Consider the following 27,812-nt stretch of genomic DNA (forward strand, 5'->3'; position numbering starts at 1 on the left):
AATCAAAACATGCTACATGCTGTAGCTTCGTTTGAGTTTTTTTCTTTTTTGTTGGAGTTTTTTTCTGCACTCTGCACTCAACACTTGTGTTAAGCTCACGTTTCCCAGTCTACGCCTCTCTTTTATTTTGACATTCTTGTGTTCCATGTCCAGTGTGTTTCGTTTTGCTTCCCTTGTGTCATCATGTTTATTTGTATCGGCTGTTTCCACTTCCCCCATTATCCTTCTGTGTATTTCAATCTTCTGTCTCCCTTTGTTTATCTGTTTGTATTTGTGTCATGTTACTGGAATTCTCAAGTCTCATCATGTTCATGTTTCTCAAGTCTAGTCCTAGTTCACCCAGTATAGGTAACAGTTTAGTCTTCAGCTTTGTGCGCCTTTGCCATTTGCTTTTGTATTTTTTCACCAGCCGGCTCGCTTTTTGTTAAAGAGTGGACAGTTGATGTCATTATTCATCGGACTGTCAGGGTTCATATGCCTTTTTCAGGATCAAATTCAAGCACGTTTTAAGCACTTTCAACATCCCTTTTCAAGCTTTTCCAGCACCCCCCCAATTTGCATCACCTCAGTAAGACCATGTGAAAATTTAAACAAATCATCCTAGGTGAACTTTGTTCCTTTGTTCCCCTTTTGTTAAAAATGCACCACACAAAAAATACTGGAAAAGGAAACGGTCCTCTAGTGTGTATAAACTAGTGTGTATAAACTAGTGTGTATAAACTCGAAATGCACATTTCACTTAAAAATTAAGATGTGAAAATGTGAACAAATCAACTGTTAGAGATTTTCTTCTCCTGTTGAAAAAAAAACTAAATAAATGCGTCTTCTCATCAGATACTGATGCTTCTTTCCTGTGTGACAAAAAATAGGAGACATATGTTTGTTTGTTTGTTTTTTAAGTTAATTCCCAATAAAACTGGTCTATTGCTAACTACATTGCTGTCTGTATTATTGCTGAAGTCCTAAATGATCACCTTTAAAGTGTTTGTGCTAATAACATCATGTACAGTCAGACAGGAGAACATGGAGAACAGCACTGACTGGGAGGCTTTGAAAAGATCACATAGTTCAATTCAACATATAAGACAAGCATCTACTTAAAATCTATTGAATTTATCATCTGTGATATTATTATGTACAATTCCAATGTATTTTGTTCATCTCCCTTAAATAAACAGGCAGCCTTAAAGTATGAAATATTCATGTACAAATACACATATAAATGTGTGTACTGTCTGAGTGGCTGATAGTGCCCCACAGGTCTCAGTGTGAGCTCGAAGACATTTATAATGTTTAAGTAGTTTAATGTGCAGGTGCTGACCAGAAACACATTTTGAATGAAAGCCGGGGAACTTTGGTAGCACAGAAACAAGTGGCTATTCTTTGTGACCATATGGATCGGTCCCTCATATTACCATTATTTCACCCAAAGGCACCAAGTTAATACTCAAAAAAGCTGCAGCAATACACACAAATATAAACAGTACTTGGTGACAACTTTACTTTTAGCCTTTAACCCTCTGGTGTCCAGGGTATAATTGGCTGTTTTTGACTACTTTTGATTTGGCCTCTATATTTCACCTTTAAAAACTGTTTATCTTGCCAATCTGTTATTTTCTCATTTTGACATACTGTATCAGCACAATTTATTTAAATTCAGACAAAATTTAAAATACGAGTAGAAAGTGATGATTTTTGACTGTAAAAACCACAAGCATGTTTCACGAATGATTTTCATAACTTGAAATGCAAATAGAAATTGTACATTTTTTAAAAAAAGTTTTGCAAATAACAAAGTTATATGGTACTATTTACCTAAAAATGCAGCCAAGGCTCAGACGTTTTTTATATAACCATTTCAAACTATTAACAGAACAATGAGGTGTTCTGCATCAAATCAAAGGCACACAAATTATTTATGCAACTCCAAAAAATAGTTTGTGTCCACTATAACACAGATGAGAACAGCACAGGGATAAACCTGCAGGTCTGACAGCAGGTGTGTCACTTCTGTTTCCCATGTGGAGACAGCGTTTACACTGCAACCTGCCTTTGGTGGCTTTTTTGCAGCAACTGTGACATTCACTAGTAGAACAAAACAACGACTACACTACACACTAACTACACAAGACAACACACTAACTTGAGACTCCAAACATGGTAAACGTCACAAATCTCTCACGTATCAAAACAATCTCTCTTTCTCTTTCGCTCACTCGCTCTCTCTCGCTGGTCACTCCTAAAACTTCCCCCTCTTCCCAAGTAACCAAATGCCACATGTTGCCATATCATTTTTTGATTGGTCGAAATGGTACATTTTTCCACCAATAGGGAAGAAGTGTTTTTTCTTTCTCTTTTTCCACTCACAAGCAAAGCGTGTTTGCTAGCGCTCTCCATAGAAAACGCCATTTATACCGTTTCTACCCGGAGTAAACGCCACTGTTTTATTCAGAACAAAACATCAGTTTTACGTAGCCTATCAACACAATTTAAAAACTGGTATATAGTTTGAAGTCCGCACGTTCGACCGAAGTTGAAATGGAGAATCTTGGTCCGTCGACCCCAGAGGGTTAATCAGAAAGCCTTAAATTGGCTAGTTATGTATTAGGCTAATGTTTAAAGCTTTCACTTGAGTAAATTAACTCATATTACTGCTAAGTAATGTTACCTAAGTTCACAGCATATTCCATAAATGCGCTGCCATACTGCATCACACGCAGTGCATTTCAATCATTTCTCCAGCGAGTTTGATAGCAAAATAATAATCAAAAATTTAAAAAATAGCATGTGTAACGTACACGTACTGTAAAATTATTTACTAGCACTTGCCTATCATGCGACTCCGCCATTGTCTTTTTCCTTCAAACACTCATTAAAACAGCAACCTACAGCCCGGGCATTCTCTATTCCTACTACCAGTGTTGGGAAGTAATGGAATACATGTAAAATACAAAATATGAGTTACTGTATTCCGTTACAGTTACCATTTAAATGGGTGGTAATCAGAATACGGTTACTTTGTTGAAATAAATAGAATACACATTTTGTGTTTCATGTGTTAGGCTGCCCATCTCTATGCCTTCTCCAAATCTGGTGATTTAATGCAGTTGGGCACAGGTTTTTGCTCAGCTGGCTGAGCATGTAGTCATATATTGCAAGGCTGAAAGCGTACGGCCTGCAGCTCTTTTTAAAAATTTGTTAAATAAATTTCCATCTGGGATTAATATAGTTTCTCTGATTGCTGGAAACCCAAACAAAACACACAATAAAGGCTCTAATGTAAGCGTCCTGTTAATGTTGGTGGTGTCAGTAACACAATGGACCCAGATCCAGCAGTGCACAGGCAGGAATGCATTTCCAACACCACTTCATAAGAAAAATGAGCGAAACTTCATTATCTTCTATCTATCTGTATTATTGCTGTGTGTGTCGGTTTTTTTTTTTGACATTTAAGTTTTTATTGATTTTGCAAGTTTTTTGAAAACATATACTAAAACCTGTATAAGAGGGAAAGTGTTAGATTTGTATTGTTGATTATATGCTTAGAGTTGTATAGTCAATGTCATGTTGGTAGAGGTTTGATCCTTAGTAGTCTGTGGAGACTTTGTGTGCATTCCAGAGTGTTCTGGCATCCACACCCACATCCTGGGAGCATAGGAGAGATCGTACCTTCTCTTATTGTTTTTTGGTAGGATAAACGTATCTATGTCTGTTTTAGGCTAAGTGCCTTTTGTTTAGATGAACTGCTGGACTTCCAGACCAGCAGGTTTAGGGAAGTCTTTATGGGGGTCACACTCTGACCCCCCCCCCCCCCCCCCCCAAGAGGTGGCAAGAGGTACTAGCAGGCTTTCAATTGAAATTACATTACACAGCGATAAAAAGAAACACAAAAAATGGCAAGAAGCTGTTGTATTATTAACTGCAATAGCCGGTTGCATGACAGCCACAGGAAGCCGACGGGTAAAGAGATCAGTTGTTATCGGATTACGTCGTTGAAGAGAAATTGTTCGAGCCATGTTTTTGAAGTAACAAAGAGCCGACGGATGGCCTGGATTGCAGCCATCCAAAGACCAAATATAATGTCCCAGAACACTCCAACTCACATGTTAGTCTGCTCCAAGCATTTCCACAAAGGTAAGTGTTTTGTAGTAGTTAATACGTCATTGTACATAACCTTTTTGGGGGACAAAGAAAAAGCAAGAAGGTATTGGAACCGGAGAATGAACGTTTTGCGGTGCTGCAAATGCTTGCGTTTGATGCATTGCTTTGATTGTTTAGCCACGAGTACCCGACATGCAATGCGCGAAAGTCACGTGGTCTGTCAGTCTCTATAAAAGAGCAGTGTTACGGGGGAGCGGATGAGAGCAACAGGGGTCAAGCGAAAGAACGGCGTTTGTCCAGTTCTCTCCCATGCACGAGAAACATAAAGAACTTGCCTACTCGTGTCTTGCTTTTGCTGTGTAATTAAATTGTCTTGAACGTTCCAGCGAATAGGTTTAAGCTACAAACCTATCATTAATAAAGAAAAAAAAACACACAACAAAAAACAAACAAACAAAAACACAAGAAAACTGCTGATGTGCACCCCTCCTCTTAAAAGTCTAAGAGAAAGAAAAGAGAAACTAACTTACTGTCATGTTCCTGGGTCTGTTGAGCCAGCGTTTTAAGTTTTAGTTTATTTGGATGTTGTTTATGTTTAATCATTTGGTTATTAGACTCCTTGTGTTTTCTTCCCCTGTATTTAAGTTTCCCTCACCCTTTATGTTTCATGCTGCGTGTCTTATGTTGTCAAGGTTATATTGTCTTGTCTGTGTCTCATGTTTCCTGTTTTATTTTGAAGGTCTGTGTCCTATGTCAGTGTAGTCAGCTTTGGTTCCTTTGTCTCGTTATGTCAGAGTTGTGTCAGGTGTTTCCACTTCCCCTAATCACCCTTGTGTGCATTTAGTTTGTGGCTGTTTAGCCAATTTAGAGACCGCACGCTTGGAGTACGCATTTTGAGTGCGATTACGTCACCGCCACACGACGACAGCTGTCCCAATTTGAAGTGTACTTCAAATGCAAATGTAATATATGTGTGAAGGAGCGAAACAAATGCCAAGATGTAAAAGTCAATGGAAGGTTAATAGTAAATGTCAAGGTGAATCATATGACACCTGTCGGACCCACGTGACCGTAAATGCACAGTCCCGCAAATCTGTGAATCCTGTACCAGACGGAGGGCAGTATGAATAGAAGTATCACCACTACAAGTGCAATCAACTGTACTAATATGACCCTTCCTGAGCCGCAAACAGAAATGTCAACATATACCAGGCAGGAGTGTAGCTGTGTCCGCAGCAAATCATATATACATTTGCAACGGTTATCACACCTGCCATGTCAAATATTTTAAAGGGGATATTTTAAAGCGCCCTGAGACGACTTTTGTTGTGATTTGGCGCTATCTAAATAAAACTGAATTGAATTGAATTAAAAATATGACAGAGAACCGCCTGACCCCAACCTAGGGCCTGATAAAGTAAAGGTTTTGCCCCAGTCAGTGCTGCCCCCATCCCGCAATAAACCGCTTTGCCTGACATGTAGTGTGTATGTCCCACACAGCTGTATATGCTGAACAGACGGCAAACGGAGAACTATTAAAACAGAAGTGCAGGATGGTGGGGAATGTAATCCAATGTCATGCTGCATTACAGGGACCAAGGAGCAGACGGCAGACCTCATCTGACTCCGCCGTGACAATAAGCACCTGTTCACGGGTGCGAAACACTCAGCTGCAGTGGGTTTGAGGTACAGCAAAAATATGAGGTTTACAATTCTCGAGGCACAAGGGACAGTGAACTGTCTGCCCTGTGGTCCCAATCCAGTACATCCTGCTGTGGATGCCATAAACAGAATGACCTGATATACATGTGCTCTCATATTTTGTCTGTCAGAGAAATCGTGGAGAAGATGGATCTGGCGGGGAAAATCTCCCCTGTGCAGGCCAAACGCAAATGAGAGAACCTGAAGAGGAAAAACAAAGTATGTACAGTGGTAGTGACAGATGTAACTCCACACGTAACACTGAGAAGTCACCTATGTAAACCTGCAATGTTGCTGTTGTAGCCAACTGCCACTTTTGATGTACTCTGCCCTCAGGAGTGCAAGTATCCAGCGACGGGCGAGGGTGCAAGTGGGAAGCCCACTGCCGCAACATGGCCCTGGTTTGGTGCCATGGATGAGGGGCTAGGACAGAGGCCCTCCACCAGGCCACCTGTCCTAATCTCCTCCATCCAGGATGAATCACCAGGGCCCAGTGCAGCAGTGGGCAACCCACTCCCACACCAGGAGGGGCAGGAGGATGAGGAGCCGCCTGAGGCACGGGTGGCGAAAAGGAGGAGGGACGGGGAGGATGAGCTCATTGCCCTAATAAAAGAGGACATGGCTCAGCAACGCCAAATGGAGGAACGGAGAGCTGAGAGGATGGACAGGCTGATAGGTGTCCTCGAAAAGCTAGTGGAGCAGAAAAAGGTTAAGTCATGTCCACAGACAGCCACTGTCCATAGTTGCACTTTATTTATGCTGGCCCCCCAACTTTTGTTTTGTACAAACATGATTATTTCAGTTGTGTAAGTAAAACAGCCAGAACATCCCAACTGTGAGTGCATGTCTGTCACAAACTACGTAACACAATTTCGGGGGGCCTGACCTATTGCACATGCCAAATTGTGAAAATAAAAACAGTGCAACGTGAAACACAACATGATTGTGGGAAATGCACTGCCCACTGTGTTCCAGGATAAACCTGAGTGTCCCAGCATGCACATACATCATCAACCAGGCCTGACATTTGCCTGAGCAGGGAGTCACGGGCAGTGCTGCTTGGTCCGCTGGACCAGGACCAGAGAGATGACACAGACAGAAAATGACACATGGAACTAGAACTATACTACACAGACACAACCGAAGAACAAATCCTTAACATGAATAAACAGACACATAGAATTCTAATAATAATCAAAGAACAAGAGTAACAAAACGATCATTCAAAAATAAACCAAAACATTAGAACTCAAAATACTGGGTTGCACCGACCCAGAACCGTGACACCTGACCCGTGACAATATGAAACAGGAAAATACCGCCGTGTAATCCATTTATGTCAACAAAGTATTCTAAATACCACCTTTTTAAATTGTAACTGTAACGGAATACAGTTACTCATACTTTGTATTTTAAATACGTAACGGCGGTACATGTATTCCGTTACTCCTTAACACTGTTAACTAATACAGTTCCTGGTGAATTTGTCATGAATGATTGTGTTCATATAAAAACACAAAAACTTTCTTTAAACAAATGAGGAACAGTTTAGTGTGGTTACTTGTGTCAATTTATTTATTTTATTATTTAATCTTTTGATTCCATAAGTGAGGAGTTTTGTGACAGACAATCTGTCGGCTAAGAAGCCACTCTTTTATTAGGACCAGAACTCTGACCAATAAAATAAAAGAGACATTTTATTTGTGTTGGATGCTAGCTACCTGCTAAGTTTAGATAATGTATTTGTTATGACCTGGGTGGCCGGTGTGTTTGAGAAGCGGACCCAAAAGCAGAAAACAAGAGGGAGAGTAATGAAGTTTAACAAAAAGCGAGCCTTTTATTCTGGCTGTTAAAAAAATGTAGAAACAAAAAGCAATGGCGACAAATAAACTATACCACCGAACTAGTGAAGCTAAAGCCAGACATGGAATGTGCAGCTACTAGTGCTTTGTGTACTAAAGCTGGTAGGTCTAAATGTCACCCCAGAAAATTCTTTTGCATACAAGGAGGAGGGGAGCAAGTGAATCAGAGCTCAGGGCACAGAGACTGAGCAGGTCTTAAACAGGCCATTTATTCCAGAGAAGGAAGAAAAAAAGGAATTAACAAACACAATTTTAAAAGATACTTATGCAATAAAAACATTCTCTGTATGCTAAAGTCTCTGTTGACAGGAATAAATATACTGTACGCACCAGTACACAGTGAGATCAAGACAACACAAACCATAAAACAAATACAAATTTCCACTGTGTGACACATAAACCTGAGAAAAACTGAGACTTGAGACAACGTGAATTCCAGGAGTATGAGACAAGAGACACACACGATTTTCCAGAAGCCTTAAAATAAATATGGTCAGTACAACAAATGCTCCCCTTTAGATTCACCCCTGCCTGCTCCAAGTATGATTGTGATGTGGGGTGGTTGATGTCAGCAAGCTACCAATTTAAACATCGTATCAGATAAGTGTAAACGATACTGGCTCTGTATTTACTTGGTATTGGATCAAAACCAAAAATTTGTAGTGTGGCACAGCACTGCTGTGAATGAAAGAAAGTGTGAATGTTGAATGTTTTTGTTGAAATGTCCAGGCAAGTATATATATGTTAAATGACAAGATATACATGTTCAAATCACATGAATTAACAGAAAGCTTCAGGTTCTTGACTTCTATATTACAATTCTTCTAATTCTTCATAATTAAATAATAAGAACAAGTGGTCTGATGTCTTGTAATAATTATGGAGCTATAATTTGAAATACAACAAAGTATCGGTATCGGATCCGTATCGTTGATACCACCCTGAATTCTGCTTTGTATCGCACATAACTAGCCCATATCAGTTTGATATTTTCCCCCATTAAACTCTGATATGTTTTCAGTCTTCCTTTAATGTTTTTGAGCGGTGTATAGAATGCTCTGAAAAAGTGTTTCCCCCTTCCTGATTTCCAATTTTGTGTATGTTTGTTGCACTTAAATGTTTCAGATCACTAAACAAATGTGAATATTAGACAGAGATAACACAAGTAAACACAAAATGCAGTTTCTAAATGAAGGTGTTTATTATTAAGGGGAAATTTTTGTTTAAAACCTACCTGTGTGAAAAGCGATATCCTCCTAAATATATTAGCTGGTTGGGCCACCCTTAGCAGCGACAACTGCAATCAAGCATTTGTGATAACTAGCAATGTCTTTTTACCAGTTGTCTTTTATGAAGCTTTGGAGGAATTTTGGCCCACTCATCTTTGCAGAATTGTTCCAATTCAGTCACATTGGAAGGTTTTTGAGCATGAACTGTCTGTTTAAGGTCATGCCACACCATCTCAGTGTCATTGAGTTTAGTCTTAGAAAAGGCCTTAAAAAGCTCTTTATTTTGTTTCTTTTAAGCCATTCAGAGGTGGACTTGATGGGTTATTTTTGATAATTGCCCTGCTGCAAAACCTGTGTGCTTCAGCTTGAGGTCATGAACAGATGACCAGACTTTGTACTTGAGAAGAGCAGAGATGGAGCTGTGAATCTGAAGTATCTGAAGATTAAACAGGGGTCTAACCCTATACAGTGGAACCCCAACTTACAAATACCCCATTTAACAAAAAATTCAAGTTATGAAGCCACTTAAGGGCAATATTTCTGCCCGTGATACGGCAATATGCCCGCGTAACGAAATCCGCTGGCTCTGATTGGCTGAGCCCAGAATGCCTACAATGCCCACAATGCCGAATCATGTGACAACCCCCTTGGCTTTCGTACTTGTGCTTCGCTGTTCCACTTGAACGAAGTATTGTTGTTGCAGTTAGCAATTAGCCTATAGCCTATCGTTCACTCAAAAGGCACGATGGGTGCTTCGACTTACAAAAATTTTCGACTTACAAAAGACCTTCGGGAACAAATTAATTTCGTAAGTCGGGGTTCCACTGTATAGGAAATTGTGACAGAAACGTTTTCCTGCACTTCTGTGAACTGTTATACACTAATTTTTAGGTTTTTAGTTTTATTTATGAAGTAAATGTCTTCATTAATATAAAGCATCACACACCATTTAATAGTTTAACATCTACTGTGATATAATACAGTGGAGCCCTCTGGCATTTTATATTACCTCCACATATTTTCAGTTGTCTCTCTTTGGGAGTGATCTTTTCTCTAAAGAAAAACAAACCCTGCTCCTGCTGCAGGTATTACTATGTTAATGTTGGTTAGAAAAACTGCTTTAAATCCTGTTTGGACTTTAGACTTTAATGTTGTTTAGACCTTTATATAGATGTAACTGGTTTGTATATGATGTATTTGATGACTGATATGGTATGAAATTTACACTTCAGTAGTTTTCTTCTCTTCAGAGAGCTCTGAGTTTGATTCGTGTGTTCATATATGTGCATAAAAGGCTGACTAAATCACTAGAGATCATATTTAGATGACATCATGTGTGGAAGAAAGAAAATTGCAAAGGTTTGTCACAGAGATTTGTGTGCCTGTACTCACACAGGTGGCAGAAACTTTGACTGATAACAGACTTCCCCAATGTGTTTAAATGTTTCTGCTTTTATTTAATCAGTCATTTATTGGTTGATAAATAGATTTACATGTCAGCCAAAAGCTGCCATATAAATGGGTTTCTCTGCTGTGTCTCTAAATCACATATCGTGAGAAGCTTCACCACAATAACGACAGTTTGTTGTGCAGTGACATCAGGTGAGCCTAATAGTTACAATTAATTATTTTACATCTGCTGTCAGGAGATGTTAAACCACATCACAGATTTGCATTTTCATGTGTTAGTAAACTGAAGTATGACACATGTGTCCACATCTATATTTTTAGGGGGGTGAACATGCTACAACTGGACAAAAACTAAACACAAAAACAAACAAACAAACAAACAAACAAAAAACCTGGGGCACTATGACCCTGTCACGGTTCGCTTGAGGACTCACACGCAGGACTCAGAAGCTTAGAGGCACAATGTAGAGATTTATTACAGTTCCACCAGGTGTACATACAAGTAGTCCAGGGGTGGTGCTATATACAAAGCGGTGACAGGGAAAAAGGCTGCGGGGGAATCCAGGTAGGGAAAAAGACACTTGCTCCTCTTCAGACAATCTCAACTCGCAATCAGTCTCTCTCCAAACACTCGCAAAAACAGGAATCCAATCAGGGAACACAAGGTCGATCCAGGGGATCTATGTACAGAACAAACACACGTTAGAAGGATTGGGCAGAGAAACGAAAGCGAACTTCCTCTGAGCTAGGCTGCACTGATGCGAGTCACACACAACGATCCAGCGAAGAGTAGAAGCCACTCCCTGGCTTAAATTCTGCCTGCACTGATGAGGCCCAGGTGTTTCCTCTTCAGAGGGGCGTGGGCCGAGGGCGTGAACCCGCAGTGAGTTCTGCCCTGGCAAGAGAGAGATAGAGAAGGGAGAATGAGAGAGAGGGAGAGAGAGAGACAAAGCCACTAATCAGCGGCCTGCTGATCCTCCGGGCCGTGACAGGCCCAGGAGGAGAGCAAGACATGTAAAGACGAGTGAAGGCTACAAAGAGCTCCGAGGTGTAAAAGAGGTGAAGAAAACGAGAACTGTAGTAAAGTAGCATTACATTAACAAGGAATATGAAACCTATAAATGTGTCTCTTTTACAGTTTAGTGAAATTACACAAACAACATCCTGCCACTTTTTAAGTTCAGTTTTTGTCTTAACTTCACCTGTGATAACTGTTTTCAGGTGATTTCTTGTGGTTATAACAAGAAGCAGAAGTTGAAGGAGGAACTCTTTTTTCCACAAAAACAGAAATAGTTCTGCAAAATGTAATCTCCACATACTTCAGCTTTTTAAATTTGAGTCTTTATGTTCCTGCCAACATGTTTTGTATCTTCTTATGGGATTTGTTATTCATATGGGAGCAATCTTGAAATAAATGTCCAGCTACCATTGGGTGAAATGCTGTAGGCTATGGATGTATACAAAAAGTGTGACATGTTGTTAAATGTGATCAGAATGTTCAGTAAGAGAAGAAAAGCACTGTGTAAATCCAGCCAGCAAACTGAGAAGAAACATATCAAAAAGGGGGTTTGGGGGCTCAAATGATTAAATTGGCACCTGAGCTATTATTTCAGTGAGTGTGGGAAACACACATGAAAAATTTCCCACCACTGCCTTGAATGCACAGACAACAGAAGTTTGAAATAAGCAGTGCTAGTCTTGGGTAATACAAGTCATGATACTGTGTGATGACACGTTTGTCTAAAAAACAGTTGTTAAAAAATACATTTATGTTACAGTGTTGAGACAGAAAGATTGTGAGCCAACAGCATGTCTCAGGAGTGAGATACAAGATTTTAAAAGTCTTTATTTAAGGGAAAAATGCAAGGTCAAAGAGTCAAAGCAGCCAATAGTCACAAATAATGAAGATCAGGAATAGAGTGATAGGAAAAAGTCAGTTAAGAAGACAACTGATGGAAATGAGGAACAGGTTATCGTGTGAGTGAAGAGTCAGCACAGGTGAATGTGGAGGCAGGCAGGTGGGAGTGGTAGTTTCTGAAGTGACAGCAGAGTGCATGATGGGAACATAAAAAGACTGACTGAATAAAGAAAGACAGAAAACCAAAAGCATCACAGGCCTGTTTGCTTTGACATTACAACATCTAAACAGAGAAGTGTTTCACTCGCTCTGTTTCTGCTGAAACCACTTTTACTTTGTCGTCTCTCATCTGTAACAGTCTGATCATTAGGTAAGACATTTGTTTTAAAATTTGAGCAATTGTGCATGTTACAAAAAACCCAAACACCTTATAAAAGATAATTTCTGGTTTGATATTTTATTTGTGTAATTATGTATTTTCTTTGTACAGGTGATGAGTTTCATGACAGTCCAGTCTGTGAATATCATGACAGACATCATGTTACTGAGTCTCCTCTTTATTCCAAGTGAGCCGTCTCATTACAGTCATTTACAGTCTGACAGATCAGTGCAGATAGAGATAAGTTAAGTGAAACATTGTACACTGAAGGTGTGGACAGAACAGGAGAAAAAAGCAAACACATGACACTTAAAGTCAGTTTTGTAAATACGAATTTTCTCTTCATTTAGATTTGCACATTTTAATTTTGTTCTCTGGATTCCCAGACTCTTTGGCTGCTTGTCCTCAGGATTCAAACCTGTTCATCACTGCACCAACAGAGATGGAAGCTCTGAGTGGATCTTGTTTACAAATCCCATGTAACTTTAGTGATGCTGGACCAGTAAAGTTTGACAGCACAAGACCTGTGTTTGGAGTGTGGATTAAACATAATAACATTAATGCTCATCCAGAAAATGTGATCTTCAACAGCAGTTTGACAGTTAACATCTATCCAATGAATATTACAGGAAACCTGAAGGAGAAAAACTGCACCACTCTGTTTTCCAATTTAATCACAAATTATACAAACACATACTACTTCAGAATTAGGAACTTGCCGTTCCAAGCAACAGCTGTTTGTGATCCTCTTAAAATAACAATTAAAGGTAAGAGAGTTTCATTTCATTCTTATTAAGAATATAAAGTCCAATCATTAGCAGTTTAAACATCAAAAAGCAGTTATGGTCAAATAAAGAGGCTAATATCAGTCTGTTTATTTGACCACAACTGTAAAGTGAACTGTAATGCAGATATTATCATAATATTATATTTTGTATTCTTTATTGTGAACAGTAAAATTGGGATTCAGTCAAAAATAAGTTTAAAACGTATTTAACAGTGCTCTGCAGTAAACATGGGTTTTAAAAATCTGTACTGCACACTGTCAACAGATATATTTAACACATATTACTCAAACCTCCTTGAGGTCAATACCAGCTTGTTCAGAAGACCTTAATCAGCTTGTGCAAAGCCCTTAAAAATGAACACAACTTCAGCAAAACTGCAAGAAAACTGAAAATTAAAAATCAAAGAGAAGAAATCATTCAAATGAATAAGTTACTGCTGCATCAACATAAACTAACCTCCTGACACAAATCTATCTTTACATCTCTTTCCCAACATTCCTAACATTCCTGCACTTAGAGGGGACGCAAAAGGAGAAATCCTTTCTGTTAGTGATTAAAAACTTAAATAGGTTTTTGCGTATTTGTCACTTCTGCATGTTTGAAATGCAATAAAGTTCACAATTAAACAAATATAACCTAAGTAAATTTAAACATTCACTTTTTAATGGTCATTTTATGTATTTGGGGACATCCAGGGTTTAGGCAGACCTGTCTGACCCTGTATGAAAAATGGCACTTTCTTTAAAAACACATCACAACCACATTTTCCAAAGATTTTCCAAGCAAGACCAAAGCATTACATTTTTGGGGGGATGTAAGCCTGAGTTTGTTTGTTCTTTTTTTTTTTTTCTTGCTGGTGTGTTTTGGACCTTTGTCCTGCTGCATAACCCAAGTGAGCTTCAGGGCACAAACAATTGGCTGGAGATTTTTCTTCAGAATTTTCTGGTAGAGATCAGAGTTCATTGTTCTATCAATTAGGGAAAATCATCCTGAAGCAGCCTCAGACTGTCACACAACCACCACCATGTTTGATTGTTGGTATAATTTTCTCTTGATGAAATGCTTTGTTAGTTTTATGCCCGTTGTAACAGGAAATTTCAAGTTTCATCTTGTTACTCGAAAGAGTATTTTTGGCACATGTAAGTTGTGCCTTTGTGTTCTGTTAGCTCTATTTATTTTCTCCTTAAACTTTCCCATGGAGACCATTTATTGCCCAGTTGCTTATTGTTAATTTTGAATCATGAACTCTGACCCTAACCGAGAAAAGGGAGGCCTGCACCACTCTGTTTTCCAATTTAACCACAAATTATACAAACACATACTACTTCAGAATTATGAACTGGCCGTTCAGATCAACAGCTTTTTGTGATCCTCTTAAAATAACAGTTAAAGGTAAGAGACTTTTGATATTAGTATTAACCAATGAAAAGTCTAATTGTATTATTAACAGGTCAGATGTTACAGAAATATGCCTATTGAAATATTTTCTTTCTCTATTTTCTATTGTTAAACACTACCATTATGTTAATGTTTGGAGAAACAGTTTTGTTCTTCTTCGGCTCTTTGAGAGTTAAAAAAAAAGTATATGCTGAGTCCTTTCAGTTTCATGATTTTTGAATGTAAAATTAAATTTTTTTTTTTTTTTTTGGAAATTCTGTCTTTCCTGTATTATCAGTGTACAAACTATGTTTCATGTGAAACCACAGATTCTCCTTGGAGGCCCAATATTACAATCCCAGGTGATCTGAAGGAGAAGGAGTCTGTCATTATAACCTGCTCAGCTCTCACTCCCTGTCCACACTCCCCTCCTCAACTCACCTGGAATCTCCAACAAGACTCTCCCAACGAAATAGAGGAAAACACAGATGGAAGCTTTACAACTAAAATCCAGCAGACCATCACTCTGTCAGACACACATGATGGAAAGAAGCTCAGCTGCTCTGCCAGATATCCTGTGAACCAAGGAAAAGACACCAAGACAGCAGAGACAGAAGAGACTCTCAGTGTTTCATGTAAGACAATCAGAGATAGTTATTTTTATTCCTTCCAACTAATCATAATTTATGAGATATCATTAGGGATGGGTATCGTTTAGGTTTTATCCGATACCGGTGCCAAACCAGTACTTTTGAAATGGTGCCGGTGCTTAAACGGTGCTCAAACCAGTGCTTAAAGAATGGAGAACACAAAATTGGTCCAAAAACCTCTCATGTTCAGCTGTTTTTTTGTAAAAAGATAACAATGTTAGCCTTTTCTGCAGCTATGGGGCATATATGGTATCACTCTTGGCTGGAAGCAGTGCTTAAACAATGGAAAAAAAACAAACTTTGTCCAAAAACCTCTCATGTTTAACTTGCCTTTTTAGCCAGGGTGAAGGGAGTATCTGCCATCAAACAAGAAGACAGCCGCATGTAGCTATGATGATGTTTGCTAGTTCACCTTACATGCATTAATGTAATAACGTGGTTAGCCTACTCAACGTAAATTACACACGAACAACATTAAGCTACTCACGCAGAGAAGAACGGCTGCTGCTGCCGTCATCATCCGTCATCATTTCTGCTACACTGGCAGGGCTAGGGGCCAGGACTCTACTCTTCGAGTTTTTGGGGGATGTTGCTAACTCCGGGTCCGATAACAGGCACCACACCCGCGGAAGATGTGCACGGTGTGAGGTCTCGCAGCAAGCTATCAAATAGGGCGCATTTCTCGGCTTTTAAAAAAAACGCTATGCGTCGCCAGGTGTTTCATCGGATTTGAGGTGTTACCTCCTTTGACAGTATCACAGTATCAGCTTAAAGCACTTGTTGCAGGCTGCTGAGTTTGCATCTTTTGCTATGAAGTACAGCCAGACTTCTGACCGCTTTGCCTTGGACATTTCTAATCGCTCTAAAAGAACGTACGTACCTGGACCCGCCTACTATCCTCGGAAACGTAAAATGATTGGTTAGAATCTAAACTGTGTCACAGCTCGGGAAAAAAAAGCACCGAAATAAAGCACCGAAATGTGCGCTGCTTTTCGGTCTGGTTACTACCGTTTATGTCAGAACCGGTGCCATCATGGCACTGGATACCTGTACCCATCCCTAGATATCATTTTCTTTCTTTTTCTCCAGTTGCTCCTAAAGACACCTCAGCCTCCATCAGTCCATCAGGTTTGGTGTCAGCAGGCAGCTGGGTGAACCTGACCTGCTCCAGCAGAGCCAAACCTCCAGTCAGCAGCTTCACCTGGTTCAAGAAGAGCAGAGATGGAGCTGTGAAAGTATCTGAAGGAGAGATTTACAGCTTCAATGTAACAGATGGAGGAGTTTATTACTGTGTGGCCACTAATGATCTGGGTAATCAGACATCAGCACAGATCCAGGTGACTGTTACAGGTAAAGGCTGAAGCTACTGATGTGTTGTATTCACATATTTTCATTTTTTGTGTCCACGAAAACTAACATTAATGGTAAATGGTAAATGTCCTGTATTTGTATGGCGCTTTACTAGTCCCTAAGGACCCCAAAGCGCTTTACACATCCAGTCATCCACCCATTCACACACTGGTGATGGCAAGCTACATTGCAGCCACAGCCACCCTGGGGTGCACTGACAGAGGCGAGGCTGCCGAACACTGGCACCACCAGGCCCTCTGACCAGCACCATATATAACTTCAAGTGGTAATCAAATGCATTTTGCATCAATATTTCAACGTTAAACTGTAAATTGATGTCAGAAAGTAATTGTCTTACATAAAGTGCTAAAAAAAGAGACAAGAAAAATACAGACATTTTCTAAACATATTTTAATTTTTTTATTATTTATTATATTTATTATATTACATTTATATTCATAAGGGCGGTAAAAAAAACTATAAAAGAAACATTAACGTTATCCTAAATTAGCTGAAAAAACACAGCACAGCCACTTTCATCATGAAAAGAAGAAATGCACAATAAAAAAAAAGGTCACAAAATAATAGAAGGTGATAATATTAACTTTTCTAGTCACACTACTCTACAATAAGCTGAAAAATTAAGCCTCAAGACTAGTCTGAGGCAAAAATGATGACTGGAGTTAGCTGCAAGTTAGTTGTATCTAAGAAAAGGAAGAGAAAACAGGACAAAGCCACATAGAAAGCATCATAGTTGTGTCACCTCAGGGGGCTGTGTTAATGTGAAATGTTCAATTTTCTTTTATTTCATCTTTTTGTTGCTCTAAAATCTTGTTGCCTTGCAGATGAACAGTCAGGAAAACTGTTTGGTGTCTGCATTGTAGTGAAGACTGTGGGAATCATACTGCTTGTGAGCACGCTGGTCTTATTTGAGTGGTGAGTCAGCTGCTTCTATGATCGTCATTTATAACTATTTACAGGCTACATGGTTAATTTCACTTCTATTTTGAGTCTATTAAGTAGATTTTTATTATTCATAACTACAAAAATGAACCAAAAACTAGTTTCATTTCAATTTGTTTTTTTTCTTAAGCTGGTTTAGATCAAGACAGTTCAACAAACCAGAGACAGAAACCATCTACATGAATCAAGCTGCATCATAGTCCAAACTAGTGCAACAGGAGGACAAAAATCTTGGACATCAGTCGTGTGAACATCTGCATGCTGACTGAAACATCTGTATAGGATTCAAAGTAATGTTAATATTTGTGAAACCTACTGTTTAAGTTAACTAACATCATAGCGTGGTGTTGCTGCACAACAATGACTCTGTACTTATTGTGGTGTTACTGTGTATATGATATGATATGATGAATGATAAAGTGTCTGTTTGTGGCTGATTTACTTCACTGGTGAATAACTGATAAAACAAACAAAGTTTCTATCAGCTTTTACAACAACATTTCTTAATCATGTGGTCAGTGATTCTGTGTACTGATTCTTTGTGTGCGTTCATTTTTTAAGATATTATTTGTTCCATAAATACATAAATGTGCTCATTCAGTGGTTTGTTGTGTCAGATTGGTGGTTCTAAATAAATGTACGTTATAACTGATACAGTTTCTGTTGAATCAACTGTCATAAATGATTGTGTTCCTATAAAATATGAAAACTTTATTTACACAAATGAGGAACAGGTTAAATCTTTTGATTGATTTAAGTGATGAGTTTTGTGACAGACAATCTGCGAACTTCCTAACAAATATGTTACTCATTCTCCTCTTTATTCCAAGTTGGCATTTCATTCATTTACAGTATGAAAGTTCAGTGCAGATAGAGATTCTTTACAAAGACACATTTACACTGAATCTGTTGACTGGAGAAAGGAAAAGAAAATAACACTTGTTTGTTGAAACAGATTTATTGAAACATTCATCGTAGATTCTCTTAATGTAAATTTGAACAATGCGAAATACAGGGCTACTAAACACTTTTTTGTCATTTAAAGCTATTGCTTATTATTTTCACATGGGTCGGTGGGGGTGGGGGTGGGGGGGACATTTTTGCGTGCTTTAGAGACAGAAAATTTTACATCACAGGTCTCCAAAAACCCAGTTTCAAAACTGTTTTACATATCAATGCTAAGTAGCCACTCTTTTATTGAGGCCAGAACTCTGACCAATAAAATAAAAAAGACATTTTGTCAAGTTATTTGTGTTGGATGCTAGCTACCTGCTAAGTTTAGATAATGTATTTGTTATGATCTGGGTGGCCGGTGTGTTTGAGGAGCGGACCCAAAAGTAGAAAACAAGAGGGAGAGTAATGAAGTTTAACAAAAAGCGAGCCTTTTATTCTGGCTGTTAAAAAAATGTAGAAACAAAAAGGCAATGGCGACAAATAAACTATAACCTGAACTAGTGAAGCTGAAGCTAGACATGGCATGTGTAGCCACAAAAGCTGGTAGGTCTAAATTTCCCACCAGAAAGTTATTTCGTATGCAAGGAGGAGGGGAGCAAGTGAATCAGAGCTCAGGGCACAGAGACTAAACAGGTCTTAAACAGGCCATTTATTCCAGAGAAGGAAGAAAAAATGGAATTAACAAACACAATTTTAAAAGATGCTTATGCAATAAAAATGCTCTCTGCATGCTAAAACCCCTGCTGACAGCAATAAATACGCACTATTCAAGAAATAATACAATACAATGTTTCACATAAACTAACAACCCCCCCCCCCCCCCCCCCCCAACCCCCTGATACCACTGTCCAGCCACGCTCGGGTAAATGTTCCTTATATTTAAAACCAGCGAAGGAATTCCTCTTCTTACATAGAGACCACGCCAGCCAGAAATCCATGGAGGAACCTCCTATCTCGGCCCTGTCTCTGCCTGATGGGCGCATTGCAGCACAGCCCAGCCGCACTCCACAATTTGAGCTTGATTACTGTAAATGCAGCCTCCCTCGTAGTACCGCCTTGAAACAGACAGACATTGGCCAGCTACGTAGTAGTCACAGCCGCTGCGACCCTACCCTAACAAAGCTGCACTGACAGAAACTTTTTCCTGCACTTCTGTAATTTTTAGGTTTTTAGTTTTATTTATGAAGTAAATGTCTTTATTATTATAAAGCATCACACACCTCTGGCATTTTATATTGCCTCCACATATTTTCAGTTGTCTCTCTTTGGGAGTGATCCTTTCTCTAAAGAAAAAAAACCCCTGCTCCTGCTGCAGGTATTACTATGTTAATGTTAGATAGAAAAACTGCTTTAAATCCTGTTTGGACATTAGACTTTAATGTCATTTAGACCTTTATATAGATGTAACTGGTTTGTATATGATGTATCTGATGATTAATATAGACCATACTTTTATCACTGATGAACATTACACTTCAGTAGTTTCCTTCTCTTCAGAGAGCTCTGAGTTTGATTTGTGTGTTCATATGTGCATAAAAGGCTGACTAAATCACTAGAGATAATATTTAGATGACATCATGTGTGGAGGAAAAAAAATTGCAAAGGTTTGTCACTTCCCCAATGTGTTTAAATGTTTCTGCTTTTATTTAATCAGTCATTTATTGGTTGATGAATAGATTTACATGTCAGCCAAAAGCTGCCATATAAATGGGTTTCTCTATTAATCTGGAGTGTTTTTTTCTATGACCCAAGAGGAGAGCAGGATATGTAAACACGAGTGAAGGTTACGGAGAACTCTACACTGAGGTGAAGAAAATACGAGAACTGTAGTGAAGTAGCATTACATTAACAAGAAATATGAAAAGTATAAATGTGTCTCTTTTACAGTTTAGTGAAATTACACAAACAACATCCTGCCACTTTTTAAGTTCAGTTTTTGTCTTAACTTCACCTGTGATAACTGTTTTCAGGTGATTTCTTGTGGTTATAGCAAGAAGCAGAAGTTGAAGGAGGAACTCTTTTTTCCACAAAAACAGAAATAGTTCTGCAAAATGTAATCTCCACATACTTCAGCTTTTTAAATTTGAGTCTTTATGTTCCTGCCAACATGTTTTGTATCTTCTTATGGGATTTGTTATTCATATGGGAGCAATCTTGAAATAAATGTCCAGCTACCATTGGGTGAAATGCTGTAGGCTATGGATGTATACAAAAAGTGTGACATGTTGTTAAACGTGATCAGAATGTTCAGTAAGAGAAGAAAAGCACTGTGTAAATCCAGCCAGCAAACTGAGAAGAAGACATATCAAAAAGGGGGTTTGGGGGCTCAAATGATTAAATTGGCACCTGAGCTATTATTTCAGTAAGTGTGGGAAACACACATGAAAAATTTCCCACCACTGCCTTGAATGCACAGACAACAGAAGTTTGAAATAAGCAGTGCTAGTCTGGGGTAACATAGGTCGTGATACTGTGTCATAACACGTTTGTCTTCAAAAACAATTATTATAAAAATACATTTATGTTACAGAATGATTGTGACTCAGGGGTGAGATATAAGATTTTAAAAGTCTTTATTTAAGGGAAAAAATGCAAGGTCAAAAAGTCAAAGCAGCCAATAGTCACAAATAATGAAGATCAGATTGTAGGACAGAAAAAAGTGATCGGACAAAACAAAGTAAGAAGACAACTGAAATGAGCGACTCTGAGTACAAGGGACACAATGAAGGAATGAGGAACAGGTTAGTGTGTGAGTGAAGAGTCAGCACAGGTGAATGTGGAGGCAGGCAGGTGGGAGTGGCAGCGTCTGAAGTATCAGCAGAGTGCATGATGGGAACATAAAAAGCAGATTGACTGAATAAAGAAGACGGAAAACTAAAAGTTTGCTTTGACATTACAACATCTAAACAGAGAAGTGTTTCACTCGCTCTGTTTCTGCTGAAATCACACATTGACTTTAACTTTGTCGTCTCTCATCTGTAACAGTCTGATCATTAGGTAAGACATTTGTTTTAAAATTTGAGCAATTGTGCATGTTACAAAAAACCCAAACACCTTATAAAAGATAATTTCTGGTTTGATATTTTATTTGTGTAATTATGTATTTTCTTTGTACAGGTGATGAGTTTTATGACAGTTCAGTTTGTGAACATCATGACAGACATCATGTTACTGAGTCTCCTCTTTATTCCAAGTGAGCCGTCTCATTACAGTCATTTACAGTCTGACAGTTCAGTGCAGATAGAGAAACTTTACAAAGTCACACATTTTATATTTGTAAATTAAGTGAAACATTTTGTACCGAAGGTGTAGAAAGAACAGGAGAAAAAAGCAAACCCATGACTTAAAGTCAGTTTTGTAAATATGAATTTTCTCTTCATTTAGATTTAAAACTTTTATTTTTTCCTCTCTGGATTCCCAGACTCTTTGGCTGCTTGTCCTGATCCTACAAACCTGTTCATCACTGCACCAACAGAGATGGAAGCTCTGAGTGGATCATGTTTACAAATCCCATGTAACTTTAGTGAAACCGGAACAGTAAAGTTTGACAGCACAAGACCTGTGTTTGGAGTGTGGATTAAACACAATAACAACATTAATGCTCATCCAGAAAATGTGATTTTCAACAGCAGTGGGACAGTTAACATCTATCCAATGAATATTACAGGAAACCTGAAGGAGAAAAACTGCACCACTCTTTTTTCCAATTTAATCACAAATTATACAAACAAATACTACTTCAGAATTATGAACTGGCCGTTCAGAGCAACAGCTGTTTGTGATCCTCTTAAAATAACAGTTAAAGGTGAGAACGTTTTCTTTCAATTTATTAAGAATATAAAGTCCAATCATTAGCAGTTTAAACATCAAAAAGCAGTTATGGTCAAATAAAGAGGCTAATATCAGTCTGTTTATTTGACCACAACTGTAAAGTGAACTGTAATGCAGATATTATCATAATATTATATTTTGTATTCTTTATTGTGAACAGTAAAATTGGGATTCAGTCAAAAATAAGTTTAAAAAGTATTTAACAGTGCTCTGCAGTAAACATAGGTTTTAAAAATCTGTACTGCACACTGTCAACAGATATATTTAACACATATTACTCAAACCTCCTTGAGGTCAATACCAGCTTGTTCAGCTTGCCCTTAAAAATGAACACAACTTCAGCAAAACTGCAAGAAAACTGAAAATTAAAAATCAAAGAGAAGAAATCATTCAAATGAATAAGTAGTGACTCCTTCAGAAGTTACTGCTGCATCAACACAAACTAACTAACTGACACAAATTTATCTTTACATCTCTTTCCCAACATTCCTAACATTCCTGCACTTAGAGGAGACGCAAAAGGAGAAATCCTTTCTGCTAGTGATTAAAAACTTAAATAGGTTTTGCGTATTTGTCACTTCTGCATGTTTGAAATGCAATAAAGTTCACAATTAAACAAATATAACCTAAGTAAATTTAAACATTCACTTTTTAATGGTCATTTTATGTATTTGGGGACATCCAGGGTTTAGGCAGACCTGTCTGACCCTGTATGAAAAATGGCACTTGCTTTAAAAACACATCACAACCACATTTTCCAAAGATTTTCCAAGCAAGACCAAAGCATTACAATTTTGGGGGGATGTAAGCCTGAGTTTGTTTGTTCTTTTTTTTTTTTTTCTTGCTGGTGCGTTTTGGACCTTTGTCCTGCTGCATAACCCAAGTGAGCTTCAGGGCACAAACAATTGGCTGGAGATTTTTCTTCAGAATTTTCTGGTAGAGATCAGAGTTCATCAGAGTTCATTGTTCCATCAATTAGGGAAAATCATCCTGAAGCAGCCTCAGACTGTCACACAACCACCACCATGTTTGATTGTTGGTATAATTTTCTCTTGATGAAATGCTTTGTTAGTTTTATGCCTGTTGTAACAGGAAATTTCAAGTTTCATCTTGTTACTCGAAAGAGTATTTTTGGCAGATGTAAGTTGTGCCTTTGTGTTCTGTTAGCTCTATTTATTTTCTCCTTAAACTTTCCCATGGAGACCATTTATTGCCCAGTTGCTTATTCTTATTTTTGAATCATGAACTCTGACCCTAACCGAGAAAAGGGAGGCCTGCAGTTCTTTGGATGTAGTTCTGGGGTCTTTTGCAGTGTTGGGACTAACGCGTTATTAAGTAACGCGTTACAGTAACTACGTTATTATTGTGGTAACGAGCATGGTAACTAGTTATTATGCCAAAATCAGGAACGCGTTAGTCATTACTGGGATTTAGATAGGCTCGTTACTCGTTACTTTGTGTGGTGGCTATCGCGGAGCTTCCACCACAGATTCTGTAACATTAGCAAGTGGTGGAGGCCAGCAGGTGGATGAGGGAAAGGGGACGCAGAAGGAAAAGAGACCCGAGGCTGCCGCCGGTCCAAGTGTGAACTGAACTTCAGGTAAGAAGTTATGACCTGCAGTCTATCTGGGTCAGATATAAACCAAGTTTAGGTGGAGTTTATTTTCGTTATTCTGACTTTTTCCCGTACTGCGTACTAGCTAGCATGACGGAGTTTCTATACAGCTGGGTGGGTGCTATGAAGTTAATGTTGAACTTTATTTTGTTCATAAGTTATTAGAGTTGCCAACCGTCCCGTCTGGTATTCAGAGAAAATATTACGCGTTTCTTATTGAGGCGAAAAGGAACAGTTTGTCCCGTAATTCAGCTACAATGAAAAAGGCACAAAGCTGGAGTTATTCTGTCTTTACGCTGCACAGCTGCCTCTTCTTCTTTCATTGTCCCCGTCCAGCCCTGTATGCAGCTCATCTGCAGTCTGGTGTTACCTACATCTTCCTATTCAGAAGGCAGAATTTCCGAGTTACAGTACAGTAAGTTGAGTACAATCAAAGCATCACGACTGCAGTTTTTGTGTTGGATGTAAAAGGCACACATGACGCTGTGACATAGGCTAGAATCATGGCAGCAGTCAATGACGGTCCAGGCATGGGATTTCTCTCGTGGAAATATGCACATTATGTATTATCTTTTCCTTTCTATTGGTAGGTGGCACAGTGCACTTGTGGCAAGTAAGCAAGCTAGAAGACTGGCAAAGTTATGGAAGCAACACATTAACAAGAGAATTCTGAGTAAAACCAAAGTTACTTTCCCTAGTAACTAGTTACTTTGAAAGTAACGAGTAACTTGAAGTAACTGAGTTACTTTTGATAGAAGTAACTAGTAATGTAACTAAGTTACTATTTTAAAGTAACTTACCCAACACTGGTCTTTTGTGAACTCCTGGATGAATCATAAATACACTCTTGAGTAATTTTGGAAGGTTGGCAAGAAACTTCACCACTGTTCCAGATTTTCTCCATTTTGTGGATAATGGTTCTCACTGTGGTTCATGCAGCATCACAAAGCCTTAGAAATGCTTTTGTAATGCTTTCAGCCTTTAATATGTCAATGATTTTGTTTCTCAGCTGGGTCTTTAAATCATGGAATGATGTGCTGCTGTTTGAGGAGCACACATCTGGGAGTAATCAGTAATTGTCACATCTTGTATTGTTTTTATTCAATGTTGTCACGTTTTTCTATCTTTTTCTTGACTGTATTATCAGTGTACAAACTGTGTTTCATGTAAAATCACAGATTCTCCTTGGAGGCCCAATATTACAATCCCAGGTGATCTGAAGGAGAAGGAGTCTGTCACTATAACCTGCTCAGCTCTCACTCCCTGTCCACACTCCCCTCCTCAACTCACCTGGAATCTCACACAAGACTCTCACAACAAAATAGAGGAAAACACAGATGGAAGCTTTACAACTAAAATCCAGCAGACCATCACTCTGTCAGACACACATGATGGAAAGAAGATCAGCTGCTCTGCCAGATATCCTGTGAACCAAGGAAACGACACCAAGACAGCAGAGACAGAAGAAACTCTCAGTGTTTCATGTAAGACAATCAGAGTTTATTGTTGGAACTGAATCATATAGGACAACATGATTTATTGGATATGTCTTTTTTTTTTCTCCAGATGCTCCTAAAGACACCTCAGCATCCATCAGTCCATCAGGTTTGGTGTCAGCAGGCAGCTGGGTGAACCTGACCTGCTCCAGCAGAGCCAAACCTCCAGTCAGCAGCTTCACCTGGTTCAAGAAGAGCAGAGATGGAGCTGTGAAAGTATCTGAAGGACAGATTTACAGCTTCAATGTAACAGATGGAGGAGTTTATTACTGTGTGGCCACTAATGATCTGGGTAATCAGACATCAGCAGAGATTCGTGTGACTGTTGGAGGTAAAGGCTAAAGTCATAAATGTGTTATTCTCCAAAACGTTCCTTTTTTTTTCTTTTTCTTTCATCTAACTTCAGGTTGTGAACAAGAACAGCCTGGATCAATGTGTCAACATTAAATCATGCTTTATTTGTTTTTTACTTGCTGTTTTCTGTAGGTCATGTTTCATCCCAGTGTCCACGTATAGGAGGAATCATTGGAATCATTGTACTCTTAATCTTACTCTGTTTGATTGTCTTTGTTTGGTAAGTATCGTCTATCTAAGCAAAACACATGAGTCAGTTAGTTAATTTCATTTTTACCTTATAATAAGGACTGTTTTTTCCATCACACTTGACTTTGCTCAAACATATATTTAAACTAAAACAGAATATAGTTAATACAACTGTCTCTGACGTCTTCCAGGTGGTTGAAGTCAAAGCATCAAACTCAACCACAGACTCAGGTAAGAAAACTGAAATACAACACTACCTGTAGTGTTACCTGATTCTTCAGATACGTATTTATTGTAATATTTCTATCAGAGCAGTCTAACTATTTAACCCTTTTGTTGTCTTCACATTCTATATATAGCTGTTGTTCTCAGGGTCAGAATTGTCCCATTATCACCAAAGATCTAAAATAAAGCCATTTAATTTTAAATGCCAACACCATTTTGCATGAAAAAAACCTATATGTGAATATCAGAGTTTTCCTTTTTCACAGTGCAGAATGACTGCATTCATCCAGTTGCATCCACTCATTATTATCTTAAGAAAGCTGCCATATTATGTGTTGCTCTACACCAACACATAACAAACATTTATGTCTGAATGGAACCAGCTGGCTGTTGGGTGTTACTTCAGTGCTAGGCTTGTAGAGTTAAGGCAGCCACTTCACTCAATTGTCCCAGACCTCTCTTACGGCAGGGCATTAATATATCTGGAATGTGTTTTCAATGCTTTGCTTGTCACACGTTTTGTCATGTTACAGCCTTATTCCTAAATGGATTGATCCATATCTGCCATCTCCAGAATGGCACGTTTGTTTTCAGATAGGTAGTGAGATTACCAGGTGAAATGTTTGGACAATTTACTCAAAAGGGGAAACTGCATATATTTTGGGTTGTAGAGTCATCTCTGTGACATTTAGTGGTGCCATGCTGCCCTAGTTGTCATATGATGGTGTGGATTATGTTATCTTGCCATTTTTTGTTATACCATTTGAATTTGAAAAACCAACATCTAAGGGGTTTTCTATTGTTAAACACATTTTAATGCCGTTTTTGAAACAAGGAAAAAAAGGAAGGTTAATGTAAAATGTCTAAAAACATGAATAAAAATAGACCCAACTCACAGAATCATAGAACCTTCTGTTGTTTTATTTCAACAGATTCAAATAACTGAACATCGGGTTGATGAAGAGCCAGCAAGTAAAACAGAAGGAGAGGAAGAAAACATCCATTATGGAGAGATCAATTTCTCTACGCTCGGATACGAAGTGCCCTCTGACTCAGTGCGGGACAGAGGTGAGCAGCAGGATACGGTGTACGCACAGGTGAAAGTCAACAAGCCAGAAAACAGCTCAACACAGAGTGCTCATGGCCAAGAGGAACTTTTTCCTGAAGAAAAATTGAGAACTGTAGTGGAATAACAAGAAGAAGAAACTCGTCCAAATGACTGCAAGGAAACTCTTTTTCTCTGATTTCTGGGTAACATTCTTTAGCTTCCACCATTTAATCCTCCCCTCTACCTTCCATCTTCTTGAGTTCCAAAGTCCTCCTACAGACTACCCAATGATGCTGCCTACCTACATTCTCCCCCGACACCACCTCACTGTCTCCTGTCTCTTTTCAGATTGCAACTTCTGTCCACCTGTGTACAACTTCCTCCACATTTATTCATCATCTTATGTTCCTCCTCCTTCCTGAAGTAGATGTC

The 27,812-nt window shown here is 38.7% G+C and overlaps 3 protein-coding genes and 1 pseudogene across 3 annotated transcripts in view; 3 read left to right on the forward strand and 1 right to left on the reverse strand.

The window, feature by feature from the left end:
• Positions 1-27,812, reverse strand: part of si:dkeyp-28d2.4 (B-cell receptor CD22) — a 165,397-nt gene that overhangs the window by 132,341 nt on the left and 5,244 nt on the right. The gene's annotated exons all lie outside the window — the stretch shown is intronic.
• LOC118455986 (uncharacterized) lies at positions 5,908-6,837 on the forward strand (annotated as a pseudogene).
• Positions 12,655-17,868, forward strand: LOC118453465 (myelin-associated glycoprotein-like). The gene is made up of 6 exons (XM_087845708.1): positions 12,655-12,727; positions 12,927-13,307; positions 15,035-15,340; positions 16,445-16,705; positions 17,551-17,641; positions 17,799-17,868. The coding sequence occupies exons 1-6, from the start codon at positions 12,655-12,657 to the stop codon at positions 17,866-17,868; spliced, it is 1,182 nt and encodes a 393-aa protein (XP_087701834.1).
• On the forward strand, positions 21,773-27,525 carry LOC148101390 (cell adhesion molecule 3-like). The gene is made up of 7 exons (XM_087845709.1): positions 21,773-21,815; positions 22,044-22,427; positions 25,247-25,552; positions 25,635-25,895; positions 26,051-26,138; positions 26,299-26,338; positions 27,265-27,525. The coding sequence occupies exons 1-7, from the start codon at positions 21,776-21,778 to the stop codon at positions 27,523-27,525; spliced, it is 1,380 nt and encodes a 459-aa protein (XP_087701835.1). The 5' UTR covers positions 21,773-21,775.

Source organism: Neolamprologus brichardi, chromosome 9, assembly GCF_056152115.1.
Source record: "Neolamprologus brichardi isolate AB-2024 chromosome 9, ASM5615211v1, whole genome shotgun sequence".
Classification (NCBI taxonomy): domain Eukaryota; kingdom Metazoa; phylum Chordata; class Actinopteri; order Cichliformes; family Cichlidae; genus Neolamprologus; species Neolamprologus brichardi.

What these genes read in the sequence shown, in the direction of transcription:
- LOC148101390 (XM_087845709.1), top strand. Translation starts at nt 21,776, where the DNA reads ATGACAGACATCATGTTACTGAGTCTCCTCTTTATTCCAA. An exon ending in GAGTCTCCTCTTTATTCCAA is followed by an intron (nt 21,816 to 22,043) that starts GTGAGCCGTCTC and finishes CTGGATTCCCAG; the next exon opens with ACTCTTTGGCTGCTTGTCCT. An exon ending in TCTTAAAATAACAGTTAAAG is followed by an intron (nt 22,428 to 25,246) that starts GTGAGAACGTTT and finishes GTAAAATCACAG; the next exon opens with ATTCTCCTTGGAGGCCCAAT.
- LOC118453465 (XM_087845708.1), top strand. Translation starts at nt 12,655, where the DNA reads ATGAGTTTCATGACAGTCCAGTCTGTGAATATCATGACAGACATCATG. An exon ending in TCTTAAAATAACAATTAAAG is followed by an intron (nt 13,308 to 15,034) that starts GTAAGAGAGTTT and finishes GTGAAACCACAG; the next exon opens with ATTCTCCTTGGAGGCCCAAT. An exon ending in AGAGACTCTCAGTGTTTCAT is followed by an intron (nt 15,341 to 16,444) that starts GTAAGACAATCA and finishes CTTTTTCTCCAG; the next exon opens with TTGCTCCTAAAGACACCTCA.